Source organism: Myxocyprinus asiaticus, chromosome 15 (genome assembly GCF_019703515.2).
Source record: "Myxocyprinus asiaticus isolate MX2 ecotype Aquarium Trade chromosome 15, UBuf_Myxa_2, whole genome shotgun sequence".
Lineage (NCBI taxonomy): Eukaryota > Metazoa > Chordata > Actinopteri > Cypriniformes > Catostomidae > Myxocyprinus > Myxocyprinus asiaticus.
The window spans coordinates 21,742,771-21,755,744 of record NC_059358.1 but is presented as its reverse complement, the minus strand read 5'-3'; the positions used below and the strand labels follow the sequence as shown (position 1 = coordinate 21,755,744).

The 12,974-nt window shown below is 39.2% G+C and overlaps 1 protein-coding gene across 1 annotated transcript in view; it reads right to left on the bottom strand.

Annotated features, from left to right (window-relative positions):
* LOC127453411 (uncharacterized) overlaps nt 1-12,974 on the bottom strand; it is a 205,747-nt gene continuing 192,773 nt past the window's right edge. The window contains exon 13 of the mRNA XM_051719730.1: nt 1-209. Within this exon, the coding sequence (XP_051575690.1) occupies nt 1-209 (209 nt within the window). The remainder of the gene's footprint in view (nt 210-12,974) is intronic.

Below are 12,974 nucleotides of genomic sequence, written 5' to 3'. Positions count from 1 at the left end.
TTAGAATAAACAAGAGTGAAAAGTGTTCGGTCGGTGATCCATTGCATCCTCCTCTTCATCATTGCTTTGAATAAAATTATCCTCAATGTCCTCTAGAGAGGGTCCAGCTTCATCATCGTCATCATCAACCTCAGCTTCATACCCTTCTCCACCCAGCTCGGCTAACAGTTGCTTTGTGTGCTCTAACATGGGTGCATCTTCACAAACAGCTACAGATTAGAGAGAGAAAGTGGTGAAAAACAAAAATGTTAAGATTATTATCAGAGGAACAGTGGCAGTGTTTGTTCAGAGAGTAAAGAGAAATCTGCAAGCTTTGACTCCGAGCTTGGCATGCCTGTAGTGTGAACAGGTGGCCATTACATCAAAACTCCCTTCTGCATCATTTCTACTGTATATATTTCTCTTTAATCTAACTTTACTTTCTTATTTTCTCCATCTTTTTAGTGCTCTTTCTCTCTCTGTGCTTTTTTTTTTTTTCTGCAAAGGTCCAGTGCCAGTTGAGTAAGTGAGCTGGCAAATTCAACAAATTAGTGACTCCTTTTCCAGCACAAACCAACTGAGTTCTACACTAGTAGGAAATTGTTCATCCAGTGACTAAGAGTTTGCCAGGAGAGGGAGAGAATTCAATCCACCCATTGTCTCCACTCTTATCACTGTAAAATATACCCTCAAAGCAATAAAAAAAAAAAAAAAAAGCAATTCTCAAAGTGACTACAACACAATAGATTGCCTTTCACTTCTTTCCCTTTGGCTTAAAAAAAAAAGCTGAGAATTTCACCCTTTCCAAGCAGGGAAATCAGAAATCGTTAACTGTACAATAAAACATTTTCCATTTTCCAGTGCAACTGCGAAATGTAAGTAAATCAAAGATCAATGGATGTAAGTGAGAATGTGAACATGAATGAGAGGCAGTCATAATGCAATATAAATTTGGTAACAATGGAACAGCTAAAAAGAGAATCGTAAGACTACACTGAGCACATTTACATGCACATTTTTACACCAATTATGCTTAAAGGAATAGTTCACCCAAAAATTAAAATTCTCTCACATTTACTAAGTGAATGGGTGCCAAAATTTTGAAGTTCCAAAAGTAAAAGTAATCCATAAGACTCCAGTGGTTAAATCTATGTCTTCAGAAGCGATATGATAGGTGTGGGTGAGAAAAATAAAATTTAAGTCTTTCTTTACTATCAATTATTCTCCCTGCTCAGACAATCTTCACTTTAACTTTCACATTCTTCTTCTTTTGTTTTTGGTGATTCACATTCTTCATGCATATCACCCCCTACTGGGCAGGGAGAAGAATTTCTATTAAAAAAAAAAACTATCCTTCCCACCCAAACCTATCATATCACTTCTGAAGATATGGATTAAAATAATGAGTCGCATGGATTACTTTTATGATGCTTTTATGTGTTTTTGGAGCATCAAAATGTTGGCACCCATTCACTTGCATAGTATGGACCTAAAGAGCTGAAATATTCTTCTAAAAATCATCATTTGTGTTCTACAGAAGAAAGAAAGTCATACACATTTAGGATGGCATGAGGGTGAGTAAATTTTTTGTGTGAACTATCCCTTTAATAAGCAAACAACGTTTTGCAAACACCTTAAAAAGTCTTTCTTTATCGGGTAAGGCCTTGACCTCAAAAGCAGGAAATATTCTGATGATTTTACATGTCATGTAAACTTCTTGCGGTGTCTGATGTTTTGGACAAGCTGATTTTTGGTAGTTATCATTATATAGGTGTACATGTAAAAATGCTCACTGACATTGAACAATGAGATCCTCTGCGACAAAACTATTATGAACCAGTTATAATCAATCACGCTGTCTGTGCTGCAAGGGCACAACAAAAGTACAACGCTCCTATTATCAGTGGTGGTTACAGACCATTTCAGGTGGTTCTGCTGGATACCAGTGTTGTTTTTTCTTAATCAGTGTAGAATATCTATACCTCACTGTGTGATACTAATTGGGGGTACTCTTTTATATGTAAAGAAGAACAAACCTTTAACTACACATTTCAATATAAATGTACAGCCTATTAATTAAAAAAAAACTTTGTTGTTAGCCAGTTTACTGGATAATGTTGCAGCAAAATGAATAGTAATTCCAGTGAAAGTCTTAGTAGAAAAGAAGCCAGTTGTCTTTGCAATTTCTTTTTTTTACTTGTATCTGAACTTCAAAGTCTTAAGTTGTAAGATATCAGTCCACTTTACATTCACACAATTATTTTTTGGAACCCAGTCAACTTAAATGTTGTTGTAATTTGTAAACAAATAATAATGATGATAATAAAAAAAAAAGCATTATTATTAGGGCTGTCAATCGTTTTTTTTTTTTTTTTTACTAATTAATTGCATATTTTTCTGTGATTTATTGCGATTAAATTATGGTACATGATACATTACAACAAACATTAATAAATCATCACAGGTATAGTTCCTTTATACACTGTCTCAAATAACTTGCAAGAAATTGGTTAGTCATCATTTATTTTAATGTATTTTTATGTGAGTTTTTTAAGATATAGTTAATTAGACACATTTTTACAGGTATTAATCTTTGATACAAGTATATGTGTACAGTACATGCCATAAAATCAATGGATATGTTGCAATTACAATTTTGGCTAAATCTTCTGGCATTTTCTAATGGATTGTTTTTAATAATAGAATCAAATGCCCGAGGCACCAGGTGCAATGTGGAACATGTCGCTTGAGCCAGTACTAGAGAGGTCTCATGTGTAACAGACCTAATGATATTACTGCGGATGCTGCCACCATAAAACCCAGCATTCTCTGAAATGACTTCAGTGGCAATATATTGCCCAGTTTGAACTGAGACAGACAATGAAGAATGGTCTGCATGTGCTCATTCATGAGGTGCACATGCATGCTCACGGAGTTGAGACAAACCCCTAAAAAGGAGATTTGCTGGTTGGGGGAAAGTGTGCTTTTCGCCCAGCTGACATTCAGACCCAGATTTTTCAGATGGCAAAGCAGCAAATCTCTGTGTTTGCTTAGTAGTGCCTCTGATTGGGATAGTAATAACCAATCGTCGGGGTACTTCAAAACACGCACACCGTTCATTTTCAATGGGGCGAGCGTCGCAATAATACATTTCGTGAACATGCGGGGAGCCAGAGACAGACCGAAAGGAAAGACTTTAAATTGATATGCTGTTCCCTCGAACGCAAATCTCAAAAACCGCTTGTGGTGCAAGTGGTACATGAATATACGCGTCCTTCAGATCTATTGATGCAAACCAGTCCTGAGGACGAATATGCGATAAGATCTGTTTCTGAGTTAACATTTTGAATGGGCGCTTCTTCGAGTCCACGATTCAAGCATCTCAGATCTAGAATGGGCCGAAGCCCGCTGACTTTCTTCAGAACGAGAAATTAATGGTTGTAAACCCCACTGTGTGTGCCGCAGTTTGGGATAGTCTCTATCACGTTTTTTGCGAGGAGAATATGAATCTATGAAGCGAGGTGGCCGGTGTACAAACTGAATCGTATAACCATGCTCAATCATTTTTAGCACCCAGTCTGACACACCCATGAGGGCTCGCCACGTGTCTGTGCAGCGGGACAGCGGGCTTATTGATTCGCTTGCTATAGGCAATAAAGTGCCGCTTGATACATGTCAGTAACGTTTCTATTGCCCTGCAGGAGTTTTACACTTGGGCCACGGCTTGCGCGGCTTCACTGTTGGCTCATTAGTAGCTTTTGGCTGCGCTGGGGCAACAAGAAATGGATTCTTTGCCGGGCGCTGATCAGAATTAGATCGGGAGTGTGCCGGGGAAGGGGAAGTGCTACTTCTCTTTGGTAGAAAGTGTTTTAATGCTTGAGATTTCTTTTGCGCCATGATGAAGTGCTCTGAAAAGCTTTCTACGCAATTGCCAAAGAGACTTTTGGACAACACCGGGGTGTCGAGGAGGGCAGCTTTCTCTTCGTCACGCATCTCCGTGAGAGTTAGCCAAATCTGCAGATCCAAAACCACCAGGTGGCCTGAGCGGTAGCTTACGTGGCTTGCAGTGCTAAATCTGTAGCGATGCGGAGCTCTTTGAACAGTTTTGGATCGGAGCCTTGCTCATTCATTTGTTGAAGGAGCTTAGCTTGAAAAACCTGGCGCACCGACATGTGTAGTGCTGAACCAGCTTGGCCCGCTGCTGTATAAGCTCTTCCAGCCTGTGCAGACATCAGTCGACATGGCTTGGAAGGGTTGGTGGTGCGGGATTTCCATCCCATGGTTGTTTTATGGCAGAGGTGAGTAGCCTTTGAATAGCCTTTTTCATCAGCGTGGTCCACTTTAGTGAGGATGACAGCACCTCTGACCTGAATGCATGAAGAGCAAGGTTCACACCAGGTCTTTGTGAGCTTCTCATAGACCTCAGGAAAGAACGGTGTGCTACTCCGGACCGTGGTCTGTTGACGACGGCCGGCTTGCAAAGACCATTCATCTAGGTGAGAATTTTCTTGCTCTTCTGGAGGGGACCACTCAAGACCAAGCTCTTAAACCGCCCTCGCGAGGATGCAAAGAAGCTCCTTGTCCATGGCATGTGAATGCTCTTCATCCTCGCTGGGGAAAGGGGCAGCAACATCCTCCATGAACCACATGCCCGAAGCTATGAGTGACACAGCATCATCCCCATCGTCAGAGCCGCCAAACGTAATGAGGCTGTGCCCTCATATGCGCATATTGCACAGGCGAGGACTTTAAATTGGAAGTTTGGGAGGCTTGCAGGGCTTTATCAACCTCATTGCCCAGCCGTGCTTCCTCATGTGGTCCCTTGGGACTTAACAAAGAAGAGGCAGGTGGGAGGGCACGAGAGGCTGGACCTTCCCTCAGAACGAGGTTGATCCTAGAGCGCAACATCCGGAGATTCATGCCCTCGCAGTGAGGGCAGTCTGTCTCCATGAGAACTGCTCGTGTGTGTGTGCGCAGCCCAGACAGCGAACACAGCTCACGTGCTCATCAGGCGGCGGGATGTGCCATTTGCATAGAAAACACTTGTGGAACGACATCTTTAGAAAGACACTTATCATGCAAGAGGCTCTTTTAGTCAATATTGTATATATATATATATATATATATATATATATATATATATATATATACTGTATGTATATATAAAAAGGATACAATAACTCCAAAAGGAGTGCTGTGGGAAGGTAGAAGTCTCTGCTGAAGCACCACATTGATAAACGACAAGCATCTGAAATGAAGAACCTGTTCACCGAGAGCATCTTCGACGGAGATGTGGAGAACTCTTCACCGGAACACACAGGGGAGTGGAAAGCCTTTCTGTGCAGGTGCTGAGCACAGGCGACAAGTCATCCTGTCCATGTCTCGCTGAGGAGTTCCGTCCACTGTAAGTGTATATTGACGGCAAAGCAGAAAGGGTTCCCAGACAAAGATTAAATTCGCAGTCTTGAAGGAAGAAAATTCTGAAGAAATGGTGACTGAGCGCCTGCTTATATAGGCCAAATGCGCACCTAAAGGGGCGGAGTTCAGACACCATTGCCATTCAGAGGATTGGCGTGATTGTATAAGGGTTTCAACAAGGTCGTGTAAGGAGGACACTCCCCATAGTGCTTACGGCAATGTCGACTGAACTGAATCAATAGAGAACCAAATGCACACAGCACATCACGGTCTATGCGTACGATAGGGCTGGAGTTATTGCAAGTTCAATACAGTTGAATAGGAAACAAGCGAGTATAAGATAATATATTCATTTTTTTAAACACAATACACTAAGCCAAAAGAATAAATAACACTTACGTGAGCTGTACGTCCCAAGAAACCTCCGGCTGCACAAAAATATAAACTCAAACAACTTTCTTCGCATTCAGCTCCTGCGTTGGTGAGTCCCATTCTGAAGAGATAATCCCTGTGCCCTATTCCCTTCGAAAGAAAATTACCCTCAGCTGTGAGAGCTTCAGATGGCTGAAGGGTGATAACAGTCAGCCAGAACTCACTTTTTAAGCAATTCTTATAAGAAATGAGTTTGGACTGAGCCTAAAGCATGGATTGGGCTCCTTTCGAAGTGCACTGCATAGGCATGATCAACACCAGTCTGTATGTAGGATAGTTCACAGTAGTTTAATTCACTTCTTATTCAAAATCAGGTGAAATGGTCCTCCGGTCCTCCACCATTCACTCAAACGCGCTGCGCATGCATACTAAATATTAACTTATTAAACAGCCTTTTGCGATTCACAAAGCTATCGCATGCCTTCAAGAGACTTAGAATAAAATGTAGCATGGGATTTGGATCAGGTTCGTTGGACCGATACCCGATCCGTCTAAAAACATCAGTATCATAGCCGATACCAATCCAGGTACTGGATCGGTGCATGCCAACTGCTCAGTAGGAAGGAGGTTAAGCAAACATTTTATTCTGTCATTAGACAGCCTTGCATAAAACTGACATTCTTTATGAGGTATTAGAAGTGCTTTTAGGTGAAATGTAATCATGCCAACGCAGAGGTTCTGTCGACTCTAACAACCATACTTTAATTAAGAGAGTGCATTTTTTATTAATACATGAAAGAGCGGTCATTTAAAAAGCTGGAGAAACTGACCCTACAACTTAACAAGCTCTCCTCTGCTGTTCTTTCCCCTCTTTCCATAATTTTTTTAATGAGTTTTAGCACTGTAGAACCTTATTTAACTCCCCCAGGAGCGTCCTTCACACTCACAGACTAACCAGGTCATCTCATACACACATACTGTCAGTGGGCAGCCGTTTGCTCCCTTATATGGCCCTCAGTGCCGTGGGAACGGTCGCTAAGCAACAGCAAGTGGTGACGGTGCTCTCTGGGCCTCGTGGGATCTCATTTACGGACAATCATAAGACCTCAGGAGAGTCTGAAACTCCTACCTGCTACACAGACCTGACCTTAACACACTCACACACGTTTAGTTAGACCCATGAGGACAGTTAAAACAATGTTGATGTGTGTGCTCGCGTACTCTATGGCCTTTTTGCTGCCGGATATCAAGGTTAATTGTGATGATAAAGTAACGCATAGACATTAAACTCACACTGGCCCTCAGGCACTGGATTGCAGCATTTAAATGTCTTTAAAATTATTTATTTAGCATCGTTATTTAGTTTAACTGAAGTCGACAGCTACCTCAGATGTTCATTAGAATCCATTACAAAAATCTTCAAGTTGAGAGCTCAAATTAATAGATCAGTCTATCCCAAAGGGAAAATATTTCTAGGTAATGAAGAATGCAAGGCTCTGAGAATAATAAAAAAAAAAGAAAAAAAAAGATATATATATATATATATATATATATATATATATATATATATATATATATATATAGACACATACATACATTTAATTTATCAACAAACAGCAACTTTACTTTTAAGCACTTCTCAGAAGTATTTTGAGTACTAAGAACATTTTAAATGTTTTTTCGATAACTTAGTCACCTAGAAATGAACTGAAACACACTTGTGCCGCTTTGGTTTCTGCAATTTGGATTCACAGATCTGTTTTGATTATTTAATCAATTCTGAGGTGGATGGTGCTCCATCTAATGTGTTACCTCAGTGCCAGCCAACATCTGGAGTTCCACCCTGTAATTACTGAGATCTGATCTCCTGTCCCGATAAAAGCATTAACTTCAATAGCCACTGATATACACAAAGTCAAAAACACCTTTGTAGCAAATTAGCTTAAAAAGGGAATTATTTATAATTATTTATAACTGGTTATAATTAATAATAAATATTTAGATTAGATCTTAGAATTAACTGTAGCAGAATCGATATTACAATTACTTGATCTGTCCGTCCACCGAGCAGACAATATAATTATTTATCAATTCTAGGAAGATTACTTTCCTGGCCAAGGAACAATAGCCTTCCTACTTATACAGTGCTAGCAGTAGTTTAGCATGTATCAAGGAGCAACATTCAGTGACTTTGAATTGTGAGCGGAACACAGAGACAATCAAATTGTGAATATAAGGGATTTAATAAATGAAACTATAACTAACATACAAACAAACTAAGCAAAACATACATATATAGAATGAAGGAAAGTAAGGAAAGGAGAGAGAGAGAGAGCAAAGAAGGCAGTATTTCACATCAATTGACCACAACCTAAATGAGAATCATCAGAGGCACAATTCACCTTAAAAGGGGTTCAAACTTAAACACGCATCTAATCAGTTGTAAATGGTTACTTGCATTGGTTTGTTGCTGAATAAGAGTCTTGATGCGGTAGACGAGGTTCTCGACGATTTCTTTAGGAGTGAGTTGAAGAAGTCCACAGCAAATCCACAAAGTTACTTGAAGGTAAACACTGCCAGAAGGTTAAACTCAAGAGGAGAGTTTTGGAGTGTGTTGGTCTCAAGAAGAAAAGTTTTGAGCGATGATTAGTCTGCGTTCTGGAGTTTTGATAGTTCATTGCCGCACCCATTTTGTGGGTGGAGTGGCCAATCAGAGGCATGCATTTTGAGCGGGAGAGACATCCTTTGTCTCCGTTTATGGCCCATTCGCATTTTATTGCTGATCTGGACCGCTAGTGCAGCTTTTAATTCAAAACATAGTAAGAATTGTTCGATGCATTTCACGATCACATGGTGTACATTATTGTGTGAGAAATAAAGAGAAGATCATTTTGATACCAAGAAGGTAACCTCCAGACGATATTAAAGCAGAGATACACTCATACACTTGAATATAGGCATTTAACGTCTAACTAATACAAGTAAAGGGTTTTAACTAAGTTAATATGATAGGGGAATATACATACAACACATGCATATAGCAGATATATTTATAACTGCTTACTATGGCCTAAATAGAGAAAATGTCTTAAGGTGTGTGTGTGACGTGTATTGGAATTACTGGAGACAGACAACTGCTCTGGTGCCTGGCACGGGGGTCACCCATTATGGTGTGAGAAATAAAGAGAAGATCATTTTGATACCAAGAAGGTAACCTCCAGACGATATTAAAGCAGAGATACACTCATACACTTGAATATAGGTGTTTAACGTCTAACTAATACAAGGGTTTTAACTAAGTTAATATAATAGGGGAATATACATACAACACATGCATATAGCAGATACATTTATAACTGCTTACTATGGCCTAAATAAAGAAAATGTCTTTAGGTGTGTGTGTGACGTGTATTGGAATTACTGGAGACAGACAACTGCTCTGGTGCCTGGCACGGGGGGGTCACCCCCCTTTCTGTGGAATGTGTTTGAAGCTTGATGGAGACACTCCAGAGGCGACCTGTTTTAGCATCCTTTTGATAGTGATAAAGACCATCTGCAATTTAGCACCCATATAAATGTAAACGCGGAGGCCAGGTCAGTAATTTATATGCAAATGTCAAAAGGCTAAAAGGGTTTTTTTTAAACAAAGTGTAATTAACCATCACTGATCTTACACAGACGTTACACCTTCCACAAACACACAATCTCCCAGAAAACCATTACCCACTGAATTTCTTGATATTTATGTCTTCTAATGAACTCTCAAAATTTCACCTGAAATGTTCCTTCTCAAGTTTTCCAACCAGGAGAACTGCAGGGTATTTGTATAGAATTAAAATAAACATAGTAATAGGATTGGACGATATCCAAAAAATAATTTATTCATAATCACCTTATAATCACAATATTGTGATATACGATTATATCGTCAACCCCCCTGCCGAGGGTCAGTGAATCTTTTTGCTTTATTGATTTTGCTTTAAAAATTCAATTCATTTATTGAAATACGAAAAACATAAACAAAAGACATTTCTAAATTCAAATTGCACTTTAAACTAAACAAAAAGAGCTATTAAAATAACGAAGTGCTCCAAAAAAAATCTTATTTAACCACCTCCCCAAATCCAGTCTCAACCGGCCCCATTTTCCATCACGCAAGTTTCCATCAATGACAACAGGTGGAAAATTACTAATAGCCTACAGATTAAGAACTAAAGACAATTATAAATGTAAACATAATAATAATCATAATAATCAAGCCTAATAAATTCCCTTGTGTTCCCAAAATAATGCTGCCAAATGTGTGTTCTTATCGAATTTGTGTTTGTATAGTGTTTTGGTAATACAGTTAATGCTGTCTAAAGAAAATAAAATAGAACTCAATTTTAGGTTCAAGGTGAACGTGTCTTGTATCATTTTATGATTTTATCACTTTCAACTTTGTTTCTTTAATACAAAGATATATATACTGAACCTGCAGAGTTGCATTCACAATGCATGTTAACTGCGAACTGCTCCGTGGAAATAAAGCGAACTAAACTCACAGCACCTCCTGAGATGATCGGAGATCATTTGCAGCATTCTCATAGACAACATTATTCTTGCAAACAGTTTTCAGTCGAATGAAACAGAGAAAAAAAGAGTGAAAACTCTTTACATGCGCTTGTTCCACGAGACAGGCTCGCGCTGCACACCCACATGCGTGTGTTCAACAAGACAGGCTTTTAGTTTACCCAAAAATAAAATTGTGTCGTGATGTTCCAAATTCATATGACTTTCCTTTATTCATGGAACACAAAAGGAGACAGCATAGGAGACAGTTTGGCAGCATGTTAGACCCTGTTTACACCTGGTATTAAGATGTGTTTCGGGTGATCCAATCACAAGCGGTCAGCCCTAAATACAGGTCTAAACGGGGTCTAAAATGTTTTGTGATCGGATCACAAAATACACATTCAAAGGTTGTCAAAAACGCATGTGAACACATCACATTTGAGGTGTAAATGCTAATTTGTCCTCAAACGTCCTAGACAGCAGCAAAGCACCACCCTTCACCTGTCACTCAACCACTGCACTACAATAACAGTTTAAACTTTCTCGGTTACGAGCAGCTTTAAAAGAAAATAACCATCCAATTGAAAAGCAGATACATACATGAGCATGAGAACAAAACGGATCTTCTTCAGTGTGTATGAGATTAACCTGAAGGGAAACAGATGAGAAGCACACACATCTGAAACTCCTTTAATACAGGTAACTCCACTAAAATAATGGATAATTCTGCTCAAAATGTTGTGTATGTGCTTATATAAAATTTCAGCTGTATTTCAGTCTTTCTTGGTCTTTTCTGACTTTGTTGCACTTTAATATCGTGTAGTAACACAGTAACATAGTGCTTGATCTATGTCGTCATGAAATCAGAGACCCTCCCCTCCTAGTCCGAACACAAGTGGTCACAGGTGACGCATTTAGCAACCAGGTGTAAGCGATGTGTTTCGCCTGATTATGTGTGACCAGATCATGTGAGACTAACATACTTCCAAACATCTCCTTTTGTGTTTCATGGAAGAAGGAAAGTCATACAGATTTTAAACAACTTCAGGGTGAGTAAATGATGAAAGAAGTTTCATTTTTGGAAAACTATCCCTTTAATGCATTGTCCCTAATTTGACATTAAAACTGCATCATTCTGCTCTGTCTGAATTCTGACTGGAAACGTCAAAACCTAAGAGCAGCAACACTGCTGTCTCAATACATACACATTACTTAAAATCTCAGTGGGTACCTTCAAGTAAACAATTTAGTTTATAGGGGCTCATCAGACAACAAATGTTGGGAACTCCTGTTCCAGAAGAATCTATGGCTGAAAAGGTGTCGTGCTTTCTCCCTTTCGGCTAGCAATCCCTCTCTTATCTGGGTCTTCTAGCTTCTCACTGCTGTATTTGTACGTGAAATGGCAGCTTTGCTGAAGAAATTTGTTTGGGAGGGAGAAGGTCTCAGCTGAAGAAAATTGGCTGATGATGGTGGGTGTGTGTGTGTGTGTGTGTGTGTGTGTGTGTGTGTGTGTGTGTGTGTGTGTGTGTGAAAGACCAGAAAAGAGACTAAGAGCTCCAGCTATGGCCATCTCACTTCTGAATGGGTACAAAAATTAATTTCACACAAGGCGGTGCAACTGCAGCCAAACCAAACACGTACACACTTTTATATGCCAATCTAATGGGGGACATATCATACATTATTACTGCTATTATGTAAATACTTATTTAATCATTGTAAATATTATAGACAAACCCTATTATTAATTTTTTTTTGTAGAAACCGAAACCATTTTTTGTTGTCTGATTTCTTTACCCCTGAAATATAATCCATAGGTCCACTGAGCTAAGAAAGAGTGAGTATATGTTTGTGTGTGTGTGTGTGTGTGTGTGTTTGTGTGTGTGATAGTGCGTGTTGAGGGTAATGAATGGGATTGTGTTTGTGTTTGTCCTTTCATTGCCTTCTTTAATCATTCAGATTACCATCAAGGACTCTTCCCACTTTCTCTAAATCACTCTCTTTTGGCCCGTATCTCTCACTCTCGGTCTGTGTCTCTCTCCTCTGATGAACTGAAGGGCTGCACCAACTTCTGATCCACAACTGACCTTACTGTCCAGTTGACAGATAGTCATTTATATCTGAACACTACACACTACACACACACACACACACACACACACACACACACACACTTTTCTGTCATCGTGGGGACTTTCCATCGACTTCCATTTTATATTGAGCAAATTATATTTTCTTTCCCCTACCCCTAAACCTAGAACTCAAAGACCTTTTTGCAGTTTTAGATTGTCATTAAAACATAATTTAGTATGTTTAAAAAGCCGTTTCCTTGTGGGTACTGTTGGCTGGTCCCCAAAATTTAGGCAAAACCTGACCCACACAGAAACTTTTCTTGGCTATCTAACTGAAAAAAAAAAAAGAACAAGAAAAGAAAAACATAGATTTATCTTGTTTTTACATTAAGCAAATTATAATTAATGTAGAATAATCCTAAACAAAACTTTTTGCACTTTTAAGAAAACTTCTTAATTTTAAAGAACAGATTTTGCTTTATCAACTAAAGTACCAATCGCGGATGTCCCTATTTAGCTCACTTTTGGATGTAATTTTGTCTCAAACCTATAGCTATGTACACACACACACTCTCCTTC